Source organism: Pan troglodytes, chromosome 1, assembly GCF_028858775.2.
Source record: "Pan troglodytes isolate AG18354 chromosome 1, NHGRI_mPanTro3-v2.0_pri, whole genome shotgun sequence".
Lineage (NCBI taxonomy): Eukaryota > Metazoa > Chordata > Mammalia > Primates > Hominidae > Pan > Pan troglodytes.
Genome location: NC_072398.2, coordinates 182,328,099 through 182,348,076, shown reverse-complemented (window position 1 = coordinate 182,348,076; position 19,978 = coordinate 182,328,099). Strand labels below are relative to the sequence as shown.

At 43.6% G+C, this 19,978-nt stretch overlaps 1 protein-coding gene across 14 annotated transcripts in view; it reads right to left on the bottom strand.

Annotated features, from left to right (window-relative positions):
* AGBL4 (AGBL carboxypeptidase 4) overlaps positions 1-19,978 on the bottom strand; it is a 1,457,272-nt gene that overhangs the window by 111,035 nt on the left and 1,326,259 nt on the right. For all 14 annotated transcript variants that reach the window (XM_054666739.2, XM_054666701.2, XM_009457345.5 and 11 more), the window contains one exon: positions 18,553-18,667. In XM_054666739.2, the coding sequence (XP_054522714.1) occupies positions 18,553-18,667 (115 nt within the window). The remainder of the gene's footprint in view (positions 1-18,552; positions 18,668-19,978) is intronic.

Here is a 19,978-nt window from a genome sequence, read left to right as displayed (position 1 = left end):
CAACCCTGTGAGGTCACTACTATTGCAATTCCCACTTTGCAGAGTAAGAAATTGAGTCACAGAGAGATTCAAAAGTATTTCTGTGGTGTAGCCTCATGTCAGCATCCATAGACACATGACCCATAGACACATATGCACATCTTCTCCACACTGCAGCTGAGAAAAATGCTCAGGCCACAACTACTGGTGTTCCCATTATGCTTCTTTGCTCACACCTATAGCTAATTCATTGTCTCTACCTTCAAAATACACCATAACCCAATACCTTTTTACCACTTCCTCTGGTATTACCTTGAGTGTGGGCCAAGGTCCAGAGAATTGTAATCATATTTTACCTGGTCTTCTTGTCTTCTCCTTGCCTCCTCCCACCTCACCTTCCATGACAGGGTACAGCAGAAGACTGAAGATTTCCAGACATTTTAGGCTTGGACTTGGATTCAAGTGCTCCAGTTACATAGGTTTATGTTCTTTCCCTTCCTTAGCTGAGCCTGGAGAGCTAGTTGCATGTGTGGATTTGAGGAGACCAGGGCATAAGCCTTCTCTTTCCAAATGCCTCTTTCCTCAATGCCCCTGGAGGGACTGGGAGAACCCCATTTCTTATCACTGTGCTATGCTACTTTTGTCTCAGTGAGAACCAGAGAATAATGTGGAAACTTCCGGGAACTTCCTTTGGCTCCACATTCAGATTTTCACTAGCGTCCTGCCTAGCCTCTCTGGAAAGTCCATCCTTCGTGAGTGTGGGATAATGCCCCCATGGTTTGCAGAGGAGATATCACTGAGTTCGGTCCCCCTGTTCTGTGGATGGTGTACTACGTGACCCTGGGCAAGTCCCTTGCTCTCTCAAGGCCTACGTTTCCCCAGCTACAAGTAGAGAAGGAGCTTCTACAAATGGACCACAAGCTTTTCAAGAGCCTCTTTCATCATGGACTGCACTCTCCCTACCCCACATCCTCAGTGGAGAGGACCACACAAAGAAATGTCCTCTCTGTTCCAAGATTTCCATAAGAGCAGTGATGCCTAGATACCAACCATTCTCTGTGCTCTAAACAGAGGGGATCACTGATGCTCACCTTCTAGGCCAGCAAGTTACCTCCTGACCTTGAACTTGCAAAGGAGTCCCTTCTTCATTTGCCATTACAACATGAGCATGTTTCTTTGTTAGTAAACTCTTTGTAACTAACATTGTAATAGTGTTATAACATGACATATCATCCCATTATATGAACCCCCATAATTCATTTAGCATTTCCCCACTGTGGCACATTTATTTTGTTTTCAATGCTACACTATTTTCAAAATGAACTGATGAATACTATAATCCCTAAAGTTTTCTCCACATTTCAGAATTTTTTTCTTAGAACAGTTCCCAGAAGTAGAATTGCTTGGTAAGAGGATTGACTGACTGTAAAATCACTACTAAAAATGAAAAATGGTCCTCAATATAGAAAGTAAAAAAGAAAAAAGGAACATCACCTTCCTATCACTCAGATATAACTCCTGTTAGCCTTTGATGTAGTTCCTGCCATCTTTTCTTTCTGAGCTTATAGTGGTAAGTGCAGCAGTAGCTAACATTTAAGAAGTGCTTACTAGTACCTTTACACGAATTATCTCATTTCCTTTTCGCTTTTATGCCATACAAGCCCTGTGTTACCATTTTACAGAGGAGAAAACAAAGGCTTAGAAAATGTAAATAACTTTCTCTAAGGTCACTGAGCTACTATGTAATGGAGTTAGAATTTGAGCTCAGGTCAACCTGATTCTCAGAGTCCAAAATCTTACCAATTGCTCTCCTTACTCTCCTCTCCTCTGACTACATTAAATTGTCTTTCAGAAAGGAAACATTCAGTGCTGTGACTAGTGCCTTGATCTACAGACATATTCATGCAGTTCTTAAATATTCTTATCTGAAGTATTGCTACTCATGAAAGTGATTAAGGACAGACAGAGAGAGCCCCACAGCCACACTCATCTGAAACCTGCTCAGGGTAATTCGGCCAGCATATGGTGGAGCAGGCTTCAAACCCAGGACTATCCAGCTTTAATATCTATGCTCTTCTAGGGAACAAACAGTTTAAGCAAGCTCTCTGCTTTTGAGAATGTATAAGTAAATAAGGAGGAGAGACTGGTTCAGGGAACAAGGATGAGGCAAGAGTTAAACACAGCAATACATCACGGTTTTATTAAGAACCTTCTACACACCAAGCTCCATGGTAGTGTTGCTGGGATAGAGTGATTGATAAGAGATATTCTCTAACCTCAAGAAATGTATAATCTAGCAGAAGGAAGAAGATATGCTTACAGGTTTATATCCATTTATAATGCAGGATAATATTGTGAGTATTAAACGAGCTAATGCACAGGTTTTTGTACATAATGGTAACTCAAAAATGCTATATTGTTGTTTTTATTGGTCTGTATTATTATTTTATGCTATGTTCTATGTGAATGACATGGACTAATAGTTTTGCAGTCCATTGGAGGCTGGAATGGGCAGCAGTGGTCAGGGATGACCTCTTCTCTTCCTTCAGTCTGGGAATTAGGCAGATCTGAGTTCAAATCCATGCTCTGTTCCCTCCCAAGTGAAGTGGGCATTTGTCCATGTTCTTTGGGGAATGCCCAGCATCTAACCCTGTTACTAGATGGGGGGTTGAATGTGGTGAGTTTGCTCCTCCATCATTACAAGATGAGGCCATGATTTTGCCCCGTCTCCCTCCACGGAAGCCAGATGAGCCAGATTCTACCTCTTTGCTCCCTGGAAGCCAGGGCAGCTATAGGAAACCCAGGCTCAGGCACCAGCCACTCCTGCCCAGGACGTAAACTTGGGACTGGGTGATGCGAGGCAGCAGGGAGTGCTGTGCAGCAGTGCTGCTGTGGAACAGAGACAGAGTATTCTGGCCCTTCAGAGCTGCTCAGTTAATTGCTCTGGTTTTCAAGTCTGGCTACCAGTTTCTGTGTGATTCTGTAAGCCCCTTCGTATAAATTCCCTTTTTGCTTAAGTGGCTAGAGTCAGTCCTTGTTACCTTTAGCTGACTGCACCCCTAATCAGATGGCCCTATGAAATAAGTCATAGAAAATTCTGGCAGGCCCCTATATTGTCCACTTCCCAATGACTAGTCAAAAAACAGAGGGAATCACCGGTCTGGGTGCTGTGCTCACAAAGCTTTTCCAGCCCTCACTGAGCATCTAAATATTTAGAAAGGTACATTACCCTTGACAACAGGATGTAATCATAAAACAATTGTATCCTTAGAGATGCTCAGTTATGTGCCTCTCCTCTGCCCCCAAATAGGAATGTCCTCAGCACTGTCTTGGGCAGGTCACCAGCTTGTTCTAGGATACCTCTATGACCTAAAACTCACTACCTTTCCGGTTAGCTTATCTCATTCTTGAATCTTCCATTAGAAAATTCTTTTTTCCTTTTTAGCTGAATGTGCCTCCCAGTTACTTCCTCCATCCTTCTCAGCGTTGCCCCACGGAGTTGCACAGAACAACAGGTTTATACTGTGGGGACCAGCAGCTTTGGGACTTACAGTTATGTTTAAGTTCTGGCTGTGTTTTCCTCACCAGCTGTGTAATCTTTTTTAAATTTATTTTTTTAAATGCACCTGTAGGCTTCTGTTTTATCATATGTATAAAGAGGATAACCACTCTGACTTTCTGGATTGCATACATGAATTAATGTCTATAAATGGACCAGGAGAATTCTCAGAAACACATAAACATTGAACAAACTATAGCCAGTGATGGCAGTGAAGTGGTGATAATTGTGGCACTGTTGAAATTGTCTAAACTTAAATATCAGCTCCTCCAGGAAGTAGAGGAGGATTTTCACTCCCTGCACATGAGGGGTAGGTGCTTTTCCTCTGCTCCCATAGCATCTGTTGCTCCCCCAGCAAAGTGGCTATAGGACAAGATGTAATTGTTGAGTCCGCTTCTCCACTGGACCATGAATTCCTCAAGAGCAAGGATGCCATCTTATTCATGTTGGTATTCCTGTGCCTGACAAAGAGCCTGGATCATGGCAGACATCGAAGAAGTAGTTGTTGAACAAACATTTCATTCCTCCTAAGCATTTTCCTGTCTCATATTGTATAGTTCTCACGACCATTCAATCACATGGTAAACCTCAATTTTCTAGTGGGAGTGTTGAGGGCTAGAAAAGGTAAGCCATTCTTTCGAGGCTACATAACAAGTACTCTAAAGGGCCCAGACTGGAACTCAGGTGTCCCGTTCTGGACTTCATAGTCTCCCCAGTTGGCTATGCTGCTTCCAGGAAACCTCTTTGATTCAAAAAAGAACTTCAAAACTGAAGGAAAATTGTTAGAGGTCAGAGATCCTGAAAGGTCAACTCCTAGATCCAGCCTGCTAATAAAAATAGAATGTAACTGGTGATTCACAGGCATCTTCAATCCTCAGAGAGTCTAGAGCTTTTTAGAAGCTAAAGCATTTGTGATATTCTTCAGTGAGTAGTACCTGCATGGGCACCTTTTGAGCTGATTTTAAATGAATGCTTCTAATGGCACTCAATCTATCAGTAGATAAGTATTTACTGAACAAAACATCTTAGTAAAGATGCAGGATCCCTGGCTAGGAGCCTGGGGTACAGGTCCCACCTCCAATGTCTGTGTCATCTTGGAAAAGTCACCTCCTCTCCCTACGCTCAATGCACTTATTTGTAAAATGGAATGCTATACTTCACTCACAGAGATCTCTTTCGGCTCTCTCAATATATGATTCTAAAGCATCAGTAACTGGGCTTTTTACTCCCAGAATAAGGGACTTTGGAGAAAGCATATATTTCCAATTAAGTTAAAGTTCAAAGAAAACAAAATATTCGAGGAAAAGTGTTGATACAGTTTTAAAATGAAACACCAACTAGTCAAGGGTGACCAATATCTTAACATTAATTGCATGCATTGCTCAACATTTGAGATTTGTGGGACACAAATGGGAGTTTTCCAAGAGTCAAGGCATGAGAGAGCATTCCAGGCAAAGGGTATAGCATGTGCAAAGTTAGGGAAGCAAGAATGGTCAGCAATTATGCATATTTCTAACAGGCTGCTAGTATGTTCTGCTTGTGTCCCTAACTGACTATAAGCACAAGAGGCCAAGGCTGGTACAGGCTCTTTCTCTTTAGTGGTTTCAGGACCAAAAAGCAGCTGCCTAAAGACAGAGGAACGCATAAGATGGCCTCCAGATGCCAGGCTCTCACTCCTATGACTGCCAGTTTAGAGTTACTGAATGCAAAATCCTGGGTCCCTGCCCTGAGTCTCTGTCTCCTTGGTGCTCTTGTATTCTGTTATTTGTTTTTAAGATGAAAATTTTGCGTGAGCTCAAAATCAAGACCTATGTTCTGACAAGAAAGAATGGGGCTATTTATGGCACCAGTGGGAAAGAATCTTTCACATTAGGACCATTCTAGAAAATGCAAATATATGGAGGCCAAATTTACATATGACTGCATAATATATAATGTCTTTATTTTGAGTTGGAGATACTCTTAAGTATCTTTTCTTTCTTCCTCTAATCTGTGAACTCCATGAGGGCAGGGATAATGTGTGAGTTATCTTTCCCACCCCCACTCCAACATTGTCTACTATAAACCCAGGTGCAGAGAAGATTCAATATATTTATTGGATGAATGAATGAGTGAACAGATTAACAAAAGCATGGATGAATACCTTGCAGGTTTGCAAACATGGGTTAGATAGTTACTTTCAGATATATTTTGAAAAGTAAGCACCTACTAAATGCTAGACTCATTCACAATAATCAAATGAGATAGGTATTATTAATCCTCATTTGATAAATAAGGAAATAAAATCCAAGAAAGATTTGATCTTGAGAGGGTCACTTGACAATTAGTAAGATATAGACCTGGGATTTGAACCCAGGTCTTGTTGATGGCAGGATGGTTCACAGTCACCTTTGAGGTTCCCCAGCCATCTGTGAGTGTGTGTGATTTATAAAAGAGACACTAAGCTACTCATTTGTCTGATCTTCCTATCCTGTTCTCTTTCTCGTTTGCCCAATAGCAGAGATATAATGGTTCCAGAGAATGTTATACAAATGCCAAATAAATAGCCCCATCTCATGAAGGACATCATGCCTTATCGCTGTTCGCAATAATGGCAGCTAGAATGAGAGCAATGATTTCAGTTCCCCTCCTTATGATTTCTTTTTCATTCTCCTCTGAAGAAGGATAGAGAAAAAGGCAGCTTGGCGGCTCCAGATCAATCTTGCCCTGGGCACCGTGAGGCTGCTCTAAGGAGCAGTGGCATTGACAAGCAGAGATGTATGAGGTATGCCAGCAATTGTCCCCCAAACACAGCAGTTTTTCAGCATTACCAATGAGCTGGATTGGATTAAGCATATTTGCACCAAAAGCAAAATAAATATTGCTTTATTTAATGCCACTAAAAGGTTGGGATTCAATTGCCCTTGGCCTGAGGCACCTTCCAGCTCTATTGATTGGGCCGTGTCAGAATGCCAGATAATCTGTCATCAACAGCCCCTGAAAAATGCTTAGCATGTGGGTTGGGCTCTGCTGTTGTGTAGATGGAGGATTGCAGGCAGTGTCCTTTGTCCCAAACACAAGGGATAATCATAACACATCCACTTCCCATCACCACCACCAAGATATTTAAAGCATTCTCCTCACATCCCTTCTTAGATCATCATGACGAGGAGATGTCTGTGACCAAGACTGTGAAGACAGAGAGGAGGGTGGATAAGAACATAGGCTTCAAAGGCAGAAGGACTTGGGTTTGAGTCCCAGTTCTGTCATCTAGTAGCTTTGTGACCTTGGACAAATTCATCTGTTTGCTCAAGGACCTGAAAGTGCTGAGAGGTCAGTGACTGAATCTATTTCATTTGCCACTGGGTCTTCAGTGCTAGCACAGTGTCTCGTACACAGCTGACTCTCAGTTGAACTGTATAAATAGAGGCTCAGAAGTGGTAATTTGACCATGGTCCAGCAAGGACAAGTGACAGAGGCAGAGCTTGAACCCAGTCTGCCCAACTCTAAAGCCTATGTTCTTAGCCACCATTATATTCTGTCTTAGCAGTCCTAGGAGTCAGGTAAGAGCCTAATAGAGGGACTGTCCCTCATGTGCAGTGAGAGGTAGATGCAATATCTTTATTTTTTAAATGGGGAATCTAAGTTTCAAATGAGGGACTAACATGAAAGGTACCTTTACGCAAACTGACAAAAGGTGCTACCCCCTACCACCCAGGGTAATAAGTTGCAATCAGGTGCCATTTCTGGGTGGGTAAAGTACAGAATAATGCCACTTGGTTTGGCCAGACTTTGGATTGAGAGCAGAGTCATAGCCCATAGCCCCCATTGACCCCTTGACCACTGAACATTTGTACAGTGCACAAACTGCACATCCATATGGAGCAGACTTGGATGTGCCCAAGGTTTATAGCAAAGCCAAGATTAGCACTTAGTTTTTCTTCTTCCAAGGTTCATTCAGCAAGGTCTTTACCCTATAATGGTGGCCTTTTCGGCAAGGTGGTGTGACTGGGGACAAGGATGCTCAGATCACATCTGGAAAAGAGATTATCTCCAACCCTAAGAAATTCTTCCTAGTGGGTAATGAGAGGCTTTAGAGTGCCTTCTCCCTTCCCGTACAGAGCATATACTCCAGGGATTCATCCTCTCTCCTGCTTGGCAGCAACAAACACTGGGTTCAGGTGGATTTCCAGCATTGCAACTTAAAACTAATTCTTAGAGCCAGTGACCAACTGGAAGGACCTGAGATTTCATAAAACCCAATCCTCACATTTCAAAGATGGGGAATCTGAGGCCGAGAGGGCAGAAAGGGTCTGCCAAGGTTACATGGCTATTCAAGGGTAGAGTGGGAAGTCCATTCCAGAACCAAAAGATTATTTTTCTCTATATAAGAACAATGATAAGGAGTTTACTCCTTTTTGAAAGGTCTGAGGGAGGACATTTTCTGAAGGAATACACTGGCCCTTGAGGCTAGGAATTCACCGTTTCCATTTCTTAAGTGAAAAAGGACAGAGGAAACAAAAAAGGGGGCATAAAAGTCTTTCATGTGTTCACAAGACCTGGGTGCTGGCAAGGCTCTCACCTACCTGCACCGAGCCTGAGAATGGCTCTGAGTCAAGTGTGGGCTCCGGAGCCGCACGGCCTGGATAAAACCCTGGCTTGGCCAACACATTTTTATCTTTGTGGCTGAACCTCTCTGTGCCTTAGCTCTAATCTGAAAAGTGGGAATTTTGTCTACCTCAGAGGGTTGTTTTGAGGACTCAATGAAATCATACAGGTAAAATGCCAAGGACACCATCTAGATTGAGATAAGTGCTACACATGTTAGCTGTTCTTGTGGTTTGCTCTTGGTGTGATGTTCAGGATCCTTCACAATCTGGTCCCCAGTTATTCCTACACTCCTTACACTATGTTGTCAATCTGTACACCATACAAGGGTAGCACATGATAGGGCCTGTGAGCTAATAACAAAAAGGTGCCCCCTCTGTGGGCTGACACATTTCTGCCAAGTCTCAAGGCTTGTCAAGCCTGTGCTGCACTCTACCCTCCACCTACCCACTTAGCTGGCACCTTTGTGTGGTGCACAGACTGTACCCCATGTAGGATGCAGCCTAGACCACATGCAACAGCCACACCAGAGCACTTGGCATTCCTCAAGGATCTCCACTCACTCAGGACTCAAGCAGTAAGACTCAAAGGGCTCTGGATCAAATCACTGGGTGTGATTCCTGGATCTCCTACTATTAAAGGCAGTACTTGGGCAAATGACTTAACCTCTCTTTGAGTGTCAGTTTCCTTATTTGCAATATGAGGATAATACAAGACCTATCTCGTAGGTTCATGAGGTTGTTGGGAGGAACTCCCCATTGCTTTCAATCCCAATGGTAACTTTCAGCCCTCAGGAGTGAAAAGAATGGGTCTTCTTCTCCATTCCCTCGTTTTCTCTTCCCAAGGAAGGAGATGAAACTTATCTGACTGGTCAGCTCCGGAAAAGAAGCAGAGCCCGTTTGGGCCTAGCCCCTCCTAGCATGTGTTTTTGGGATCTGGAATCCTGAAGGGTCTATTCTGGTCTTCTCTCTGCCACATGGTGTGCTTTCTAGGAGGCTTCTTGCCTCCTTTTCTGCTTGTGTCTGGTGGGAAAGTTGAATTTTGAAGTGAAGTAAAGGAGGCAAGTTTGGCCACAGATACAGACTATGCCTCCCAGGTCCTGCTTTTATCAATAATAAAGCTAATATTTTGACTCCTATTTTTCTGATCCCTGTATCTCCTTCTACATTGCAGGAATAGAATGAGAGTAGGAGCAGGAGTATGACTCATTATCACTCCAAATCTCTAGTGGAAGTACTACATATAAAACACTTAGAATAGTGTCTGACAGCTATATACATTCAATTAATGTTTTGTATTATTATATTACTGTGTTGTTATTTATTATAATTATTCCTTTGGTTTGGAACATGCTGCCATTCTCTTCCCCTGGCCAACTCCCACTCATCCTTCAAGATTCATCTCACACAGCTTTTCCTTCAGATATTTTCTCTGACTTTCCCTATCCCAACCCTCTTGGCTGGGTTAAGAGGTGCCTCCTCAGTGACTTCACAACCTGGGAATCCCTGGGCTTCCCTCCACCAGCACAGTTATCTCTTCTCTGGACTGTGAACTCCTTAAGGGCAGCGCGGGGGCCAAGCCCACCTCATATTCCCCAGTGCATGGTACAAAGTATGTGCTTGGGGATGGATTGGTGACTTGGGAGGGCAGGAGAGGGAAAAAAGAAGAGAGGGAAGAAACAGTTAAAAGGCTTCTCAAGTGGAAGCAGAGTGCCAGCAAAAGCACAGATGTGAGCAAGAGCAGGCTGGTTTAAGACAATGGAAAGAGCCCAGGAAGGCAAGAGGAACAGATGGGAATGGATGCAGGAAGGGGCAAGGTGGACAGTTGGAGAGGAAGCTGAAAAGAAAGTTTGAGGCCATTGTGCAGGCGCTGAATACCAGGCTAAAGAGCTTTCGTTCTTTCTGAGGGTCAATGGGGAGCCGCCGAAGGATTTTTACACAAAGAACTGGCACTATTCAAGCAGTGGTTTAGGAACTAGGACCAGAAATGGTGAAGTTCTTGATTCTATCACATTGTTTTGCTCCTCCAGACTCCCTAGCTGCTAATTCTGGGTTACTGTCTCCTCAGAGGCCTGTCTTCACTGTAGAATCAATTATTAAGATCAACTTGCTATCAACTCTAACTTTGAAATGCTATTCAGCTGCTTGCAGGGACAGAGATGAGGAGCTGCCTCCACAGACATCTAGCCATCTGGCCTTTTCTGTGGAACCTGGCTGGGAAGCTCATTTGAATAATTGGTTTTGGCGGTGTGCACTTGTGGGTTAGACACCTGATTACACTGCCAGCCCCAGTGTCCTTTCAGCCTCCACAGAAACATCACTCAGGTTACATAAAGCAGGAGAGAGTCCCTGGGAGGTAAGGGTCTGTCTGGCCCGTGCTGTCACTCTGGCTTTATCTGACTGTGTGGCTCACTCACTGTGTGACCTTGAGCAAGTTACTTAGCCTCTCTGTGGCTTGATTTCTTCTTTGCTTCAAGAAGGAGAGTGATTCCTGCCCTGCCTACACCACAGGCTTCTTGTAAGAATCTAAGGGAAGATGGGGGAGTTGCAGCTTAGCAGAAATGCAAGTGGAAAAAATTAAAGATTTAGGCTGAGGAGAGCTCAATGTCAGACAGCAATATATGCATGTGGGCTGTATCAGAAGAAGCGTGGTCCCCAGAATGAGGCTTCTGACGACCCCTTTCTATTCCTACTCCATAAATTAGTTAGTTCTATGAACTTGAAGGGGGGTACCTAATCTACCTGTGTCTCAGTTTCCTCATCTGTAAAATGAGCATAATGATGCATTTGTTCTAAGGATTAAATGAAACAATAAATGCAAAATGCCTAAAATAGTGCCAGGTTCAGAAGGCTCAATAGATGTTAGCCATCATTATCACTGTTACCACTATAATGATATCCTTCAGTCGTGGACACCCCGCCTCAAAGACAGACAATGACAAACATCTGGAGCACGTTCAGAGGACAGCAGGAAGGACAGGGAGGGGAATGGATTTCAGATTACATATGAAAGGTTGGAAGGCTTTGGGGATGTTTGGCCTGGAGCAGTGGTGGGATTGAGTGGGGAGTGGCGAAAGGTGGGAACACATGATCTTCAAATGGCTGAAGGCTACCATGTGAAAGATGGGCTGGTCTTGAATAATCCTTCAGAGGGCGAGGCAGAAGTTACATGCTGGCAGCTTCAGCCTGAAAACAAAGTGCTGTCTAACAGTCAGAGGTGGCATCAGCACAGCATGATGTCTTGGAAGGGAGGGAACAACCTGTGCCTAGAGGCGGGCAAGCAGAGGGGGCATGGCCTGGATCGGGCACTGGATTGAATGTTTCTCGTGATGCTGTGATAGGGCACCCAGCAGGGAAATGTGACTGGGGCAGGGAAGGAGGCTCAGAGCGATGACGGGTTGGCAGATCTCTCAACAGGGCAATACTTGCTGTGGATCTTTGTTTTCTGTTTCTAGCTTGATGAAAAAATAGGCAGTTTTTATGCTGTTACAGAACAAATAGAACATTGACATGTATTTATATTTTACATGGCTGATTTTAGGTTCTGTTCTATTTTTGGATAGTTTGAAATGTTTCTTCCTCTAGATTTTGAGGTGGAAGAGGTAGGTAGACCAGTTATAATGTGTGTGTGTGTGTGTGTGTGTGTGTGTGTGTGTGTGTGTGCTGGTGCTGGAAATACCTTCCCTGGTGGTTTACCCTCTGCTATGGTTAATGAAGTTTTGTTGTGTAAATCTCTACCTCCTTTTTATGTCTTGTGAACTTATATATTGTCCATCCATCAAAAACCCTCCTTCATCACTATGAGTCAGAAGGAAGTACTCTCTGCTTCAGGAGACAGTGTATCAAGAGGTTAAAACTGGAGCAGCCTAGGGTCAGCAACTAGGGCAAGTTCCATGGTACTTATGTGCTTCAACCTCCCCCTCTACTTAAAGTAGGAGCATCATACTACCTCCATCATGGGGCTGCTGTGAGGATTAAATGAAACGATACCTATAATGTCCAGTGAGGAGACACTTACATACTAGCTCCTCTTGTATCTCTCGGCCTCTACTGCATCACACCCATATTTCTAGTGGAAACACTGGGGTTCTTATTGGCAAGAACTGCCTCTGATTTCCTTCTGCTTCCCCAAGGCCCAGCACAGGGCCTGACACCCAGCAGGACCTCAACAAACCTTAGTTATACTGGATTTACTGCACTGGAGCATCCTTTGCTACATAAGGATTGCCAAGGCCAAGAGACATAATGATGGAGAGAGTCTGCAGATTGTACAGCATCCATTTCCACCATGGGGTCTGCAGTTCCATGCTATAACGCAGAATCATTTCTGTACCACCCATAGAGGTCCATTCCTCCCCACCCCACCTCCACACTCCCAAGAAATACTGAGGTTTTCCAAAGATGAGAAATATCGCAGCATTCTGCTATCTTTTTGGTAACTGCGTATTTTATGATGACTAATAGGCAATTACTATGGTAATATTGCAATTCAGCATGTGTGAGGTTTGGGAAATGAGAAATGATGGGTAACTACTTTGGACTCATTTCTATGGTAACAAAATGTAATTGTCATTAAATACCAGTTATTCTGAGGCTGTACCTGGTAATTATAGATTTTTATGCCCAGAAACATAAATAAAACCAATAAATTTATTCAAAGGTCTATGACTGTTTACTTATACGTGGCTCTATGGAATACACAATGACAAGCACCTAATTAAGAAATGCAAACCCAACACAGGGTTTCATATTGTCATACGGAGATGGAAAGTCTGTTTTTCAAATGCAGGCAACTTCTGCATTACCTATGCTCAGAAAGCGCCGTGGGGTATAGGTGGGCGTGGGGGCTTTCTTCTCTGCAAAAGAAGTGACGAGGAAGGAGCTGGCAGAGAGAGTGTGCAAGTGCTGCAGTGTGTGTTGTGGGCATGCTTTCTGTAAGACATTGAGAATTACCAACCGATTCTACACTGGTTCAGCCCATCATCCCCCAACTCCAGTTGCCTTCCAACTAGGAGTTGCTTGCAGCTTCTTGGCTCTGTAATACCTGAAGTTACAATATTCATCCCTCAAGACTCCTAGGTCCCAGATCCTTCCAGAACTCTCTGAAAATATTCCCATTGTATTGTCAGTAGCCATACCATTGTTTTTTGTAACATGGTGGTAAATACACATAACATAAAACTTACCATCATAACCATTTTTAAGTGTAGGGTTTAATGGCATTAAACACATTCATAATGTGCTACCATCAACACCATCCATCTCCAAAATTCTTTTTAACTTGTAAAATTGAAGCCCTATGCCCATTAAATAGTAACTCCCCATTTTCTCCATCCTCCCAGCCCCTGGTAACCACCATTCTGCTTTCTGTCTGTATGAATTTGATCACTTGAAGAACGTCATGTAAGTGGAATCATACAGTCTTTGTCTTTTGATGAGTGGCTAATTACATTAGCATAATGTCCTCAAGTTTCATTCATGCTGTAGCCATCCCATTCTTGATAGAGCCTCTCCCCCGTGCTTCTACTAAATGATGGAAGGTGCCTTTCATCCCACTTCCCTCTTCCAAGAGAGTAGGAGTGAAATAGGCCAGGCGAGAGAAGTGTCTTGTCCAAGGACAAATAAGAATGCTCAGGAGAGTAGTGAAAATTAGACCCTCAGTTCTCCACTTCTGCCTATAGCTTATAGAGCAAAGGCAATGTGTGGGAGTGTGGCGAGTCCCTGGATGTACCCTATGGCCTTGAACATGGCTCTTCACCTTCTCAGCCTCAGTTTCCCCATGGCTGAAATGGACACAGTAAAAACTGGCTTTCCTTTCTTGGTCACTGTTGTATGACCAAATGTGGTTTTGTAAGTGCCTTTAAAAGTACCATGCTCCGTGCAATAACTAAGTATGGCTGAGAATCCAGTTTGTTAAATTATAACAGCAGCTCATCAGGTTAAAGCACAGCAGTGTTCCTGTCACAACAACATACAGCTAAAACAACTGGGCCAGGAGGCCATGCAGATGAAGGTAAAGGGCTGGGCGCTGACTGCATCTGGCCCTAGTTACTCTACACTGGGCACTGTAGCTTTGTGCCATCGTACAATCACTAAACACTGTTGTTTAGTTCATTTATTCATTCTGGAAACATATATGTGAACTTCAGGTCAGTGACTAGAAAGACAAAATATATATCAAGAGCCCATTTGCCAGGTACTGGGGATACAGAGAACAAGGTAAACAAAGTCCTGACTTCACGGAGTTTATAGTCTAAAGTGAAGACAATCATTAAACAAATAGTCACAAAAATAAACACATAATTACAAATTAGGGCAAGAGCCATAAAGGGAGAGTACAGGGTGCTATAAAAGAGTGTAATGGGAGACCCACTATATATTGCGATCCCTGGGAAAGCCTTTCTGTGAAGTGGCATTAAACCTAAGACCTGAAATGAAAAGAAGGCAAATGTAACTGAGGTGCAGTAAGTAAGACAGAGTGTATAGTTGCTCTGTGCTTTTACTGTATAAGGTAACTGTTATCTATTGTTATATCATCCAACATAATTGTTAAAGATAGCTACTATAGCGTATACTATAGTTACTATATATTGCAGCTATAAACTTTAGTATAGGCTCTATATACTCTTACTGTAAACCATAGTCTGGTATCATATACAGTAGTCTAGTTAGAAAACGTTGCTGTTCTTTAACATAAAGAGCTTGATCTATCATGGTATAGTGGCCATCTATTGCTATTAAATTTTAGAGTGTACCTTCTTCAGTTCACTATAAATACCATAGAATAGGTACTTGTATTATTAAATCTAAACTTAGCTGATGAAATCTGGGAAATCTCCCTGACCAGCCTTCCTAGATTGGATTATATGCTTCTTTAATGTGGAGGAGTGAGGAGGAGGAAGAGAAGGAGGAATAAATGTTTATTTATAACTTACAGTGTGCTTAGCACTGTGCTTTAAATGCATTATCTCACTAAAAGCCTCATAACTCTATAGTATCTCCATTGACAGATGAGAAAAATGAAGCTTAATGAGGCAATGTAATTTACCCAAGGTCATATAGCAAGTAGGCGGTAGAGCAGAATTGAAATCTGACCTGACACCCAAGTCCATTTTCTCAACCACTGACCTTTACTCCTTCCAAGCTCCTGCCTTCCCTTCTCACACTGCAGGGAACTGGCCTGTTGAACCATCTCTCCAGCCAGCAGAGTGAGGTGCCTCAGGGCAGGCCTGTCTTTGGTTCTCCTCCCAGGGTCTGGCAGGCTTGGTGCTGGCTATCAGGGGAGTGTGGGACTGCAGAGAGGAGCAGGGCTAGGTCAGGCACACCTGCATCCCTGCCCGCTCCTCACAGGCCACAGACCTCACGGGGATGACTTAACTTCTCTGAGGCTTGAGAGTCTGCACGTCCAGAGGGAGATGCTGAGAGAATGAAAGCTAAAGAGCATGAGAGAGAGGCAAAGACCTGGCCACCCGTCTTCCAACATGTTTCCAGCAATTTGATCAGTTCCTGGGAAGTCTGGCTCTCTTTACTGCACTAGAATTCTGAGAACCAACCTTCCTTCCTTCCTTCTTTACTTCCTTCCTCCCTATCTCCCTCCTTGCCTCCTTCCCTCTCTCCCTCCCCCACCGCCACCTTTTCTCCTGCACTCAAGCTAGATTTAGTAGATTTTTATTATTTGAATTTAGAAAAACTTTAACAAAGTTAAACAAAGTTCCTCCATCACAGAATTATGAGGATTAAATGAGATCAGTGTGTGAGTGCTTCACAGGCCATTGGATTGGCAAGTAGAATTCTTGGAATGGCATTTCCCAAAATGTGTTTCAGAAACCCTAACACTGGTTACAGGGAGGATGTGGACCCCCTCTCACTTAACTTTGGGAAACACTGAGTACTATTTCCCCTCTTAGATTCCCTATATTTATAAGCATACTCAAAATTTTGAAAAGTCGTATGAATAAAAGAACATGTTTAACTTTGCTTAACTCTGTGTTTCCTAAACTTATTTGAACTCTGAATATTTCCCCCCATAATGCCTTGGCAAGTCTCACCAAACCATGGAAGTACTGCTGTAGAGAGTAGTGTGGCTGGCCTAGGGGACCTCTAAGGCACCTTGAAGTTCTCAATTCTGAGTCTTTATTATTTTTTTATATATTCTCTAAAGCTTTAAGTAGAGAATTCTCATGATTGATAGGCTCTTTGTTGTACAGTTTTAGCAATAGCATTAATGCTTCTGGTTAGAGTTGCTCTCCAAGTCTCATAATGAGAATCACATATTCTCACTAGGAGAATGTTGGGGGTTGAAGCTTCAGCGTGAAACCACTTCTGAGGGTTGGAAATCTTTTATCACGGAGTCCTCAAATCACAAAATCTCTGGGACTTGAAGACATGTAGAAAGCATGTAGCCCTCATCACCATCCCAGTGTCCATCTAAAGCCCTGAGAGGGGAGGCATTTTGGCCAAGGTCACTGACCTCCTTCAAGCTAGTCCTTCCCGAGACAGCAGATGATGACATAAATAAATGTGTGGAGAGAAGTATTGACCTCTCTCTCTGACCGCTGCTCTTGTAATTAAACAGAAACATTAGCATAAATCAAATGGTCTTTCTACCACTATTATCGCTAACAGTACACTCTGTCCATGGAAGGTGGAAAAGCATCGCTCTCAGGCCTGCAACAAGCCATAAAACTTGCGAATGCTAATGAACCATCACTTCAGCCAATTAAGAGTGGAAGCAAAACTGTCTTTAATGAAGGCTTCAGGCATCTCATGGGCTCTCTCTAACTCACACCCAAGGGTACCAGGAAGCCCCTCTGGACTCAGTTGCCATGCTCTTGGAAAGCAGTAAACCAACTCTGTGTAAAACAAGCCTGGCTGGCTGTCAGGAGATCTGGTTCCAGTCTGAGTTAGGCCACGGACTTTGAGTAAGTACTATTTCATCTCTGGGACTCAGTTTCTTCATCAGTAAAGTCATCCTTCTCATCTCTCATATTCATCAAACACTTTTTAGGCATCTACCATGTGCTGATCCCTGCTGCTAGGCATGAGGGACACAAAGGCTATTAAGGTTCAGTCTCTGCCCTCCAGTAGCTTTAAGTACAGTGGAGGACATGCAATGGAATAAGAGTTGTTCGATAACCAGGCCTGCTTGGTACAGTGGCTCATGCCTGCAATCCTAGCTACTTGGGAGACTGAGGTGGGAGGATCGCTTGAATCCAGGAGGTCGAGGCTGCAGTGAGCCATGATTGCACAACTGCACTCCAGCTTGGGTGATGGAGCAAGACCCTGTCTCAAACAAATAAACAAATACACAAACAAATAAATAAATAACCAGGCCTGTGAGAACTCAGAGAAGAGAGTGGCCAATTCTGTTTAGGGTTTAAGGGGATGTTTTCCAGAATAAGGAACATGAACTGAGTTGCAAAGAATTAATGGGATGATGAAGGGATGAGGGATTTCTGGGCAGCAGGCAGCCTGTATCTTCATACATAAGGTAGCAGGAACCAATAGGACATGTCTGGGGAACTGGGCTTTCCTCAACGCAGCTGCAGCACCTGTTCTAGGAGGAGAGGAGGAGGTGAGGCAGGATGGTGGACACACAGGCAGCAGGGCAGACAATGCCTTGCATGCAAAGCTGGGGGGTCTGAATGTCATCTTGAAAGTCGTGGGCCTAACGAGCTCTAAAACTGTATAATTTGGATGGCGAAGTTAGTCAATGATTTACTGGCTGTGTGACTTTGGGCAAGTCAGTTAGCTTAATGTGAAATAAGGGCAATAACACTATCTATCTCAAATGAGTCGGTGTTTTTTTGGCAGATAATCTTCTGGGCAGTGGAATTTTAGGCTGTAAATTATGGTGCTAAGCCAGGAGAAAAGGAGTTCAAGATTTGAGTGCGTGAGTGTGGGGCTGGCTGGTATGCCCACGCTGAAGAGAAATGTTTTTCAGATGACCTGGGATTCTATTCTCATTGATATTCTCCAAGAGGAAACACAACAAAACAGTCATCATTATAACTACCCCACGATATTCTGCAAAGCACATTCCTTCCCACCATTTCTTTTGAAGCTCTCACAACTGCCCTTTCAGGTAAGTAATTATTGTCTCCATTATGCAAGAGAAACTGAGCCCAGAGAGGGAAAAGTGGATTCCCCAAGGTTACATGGAAAGTAGGTGCCAAAACTGAGACTAGGTCTCCTGATTCCTGGTCCAGTGAGCTGTCTAGAAAAACCCAGCAAGTGACCTTAGGTGGCTGTGCATGAAACAGCCAAAGCTAATTAAAGAAATTCTCAAGAGCCAGGGTGAAACTTTCTCTAATGAACTCATGGGCAGCCTCAAAATTCTTCCTCAAAAAATATATCCCGTATTTTTTCTTGCTTCCCTACTACCATCCTATAAGTACTTGCTTCCAAGCATTCTCCCCAATTCCTTACCTGTAATTGCCCAGGTAGACTCCATCAGGATTGAGCATTGGTGCGATCTTGAAGACCAGGTATTCCCGGAGGACACGGGCAATAGGGTGCTGGCTTACAAGGAAGTCAATGATCCCTAGGGAAAGAGAAGAGCCCAGTTTAACAACAAAGCATTTCAAGAAGAAGGAAACACATTTTTCTCAGCTTGGAAAACAAGAAGAGCTCAATAGGTGATTTTGGCCTGTGTTGTTATCGGCCACTGTGGGTGTGTGGTTATAGACTACGTGTTATCTGTATAAACTGTATTTACAAATACATTTGTATTTCCAAGAGACAGCTGAAGACGTAACATTGAAGCCCATGGGCAGGAGGGAGAGAGCATTTCCTGCGGTAGAGAACAGGGAGGGCTTCCGAGAATGATGATATTTGAGCTGTGCTTTCAGAGCCCACCTAGTTTCATCACAAAGAGATGGGGAGAGGTGGGCTAGCACTAAACAGTAAACTAAGAGATGCTTTCTAATAGGCACACTTAGTTAAACATTGACATCAGATGTGATAATCACAGGGTCAAGGCCTTAGGGATTTAAATGCTCATGTTGCTGATAGGCACACCAAGAAGCAGAGAGGAAAAGCATTTTAGCCAAAGTCACATGAGCAGAAGGAGGTTTCTTTCATGTACTCCAAATGTGCTTCTTTCCCCATTTTGAGGATCCTCTGTTCCAGGACTCCAGGGATGATTGCCTTCCCGGCTTCTCACTGGCACTAAAATCACCCTGCCTTCCGGTCACCAAATTTAGAAAATTTGTCTCCATGACATTTTTCCTACTGCCAGGCAGTCCCCATGTCCCTTTCTTGAATGGAGCAAATCTTCCCCTCTTCTCCATCCCACTGCCTGTCTTCTAACCCAGGCTACCATCACACCAGGCCTGGATAACAGCCACCACCTATGAAATGAGCCCTCATCGCTGAAGCCAGAAGGATCTTCTGGAAGTGTGAATCTGATCCTGTCACTCCCTCTTTGATATCCTTCTGGTGACAGCCTGCATCTACCCATAGAAGAGGGGGTGAGAAAACAAACAACTCTGAGCCATTGTCCCTCTCCTTATCTCCTCCATATTTCTACTCTTTCATCAGAGACCTGAAAAAGAAAATGGGCAAAATGGTGCTCTAGCATTCCATGAAATTACTATAATGCCAGAAAGTGATAGGAGAATGCAAAACCCTCCCACAATGCAGAAGTGGGGCCCCGTTCCTGCTGGAGAGAGCAAGAAAGGTGTCAAAAGGAAGCCTTTGAGCTGAGCCCTGTCAGAAAGGTAGGTTTGATAGATGGCAGGAGGAAGGCAGCAGGGTGACTAAGAACAAGTGCCCAGTGCAGGCACTCAGCTCTTGGAATGATAACTCGCTCCAGAGCACATTCCAGAGCTGCTGTGACCAGTGAGGGACATCT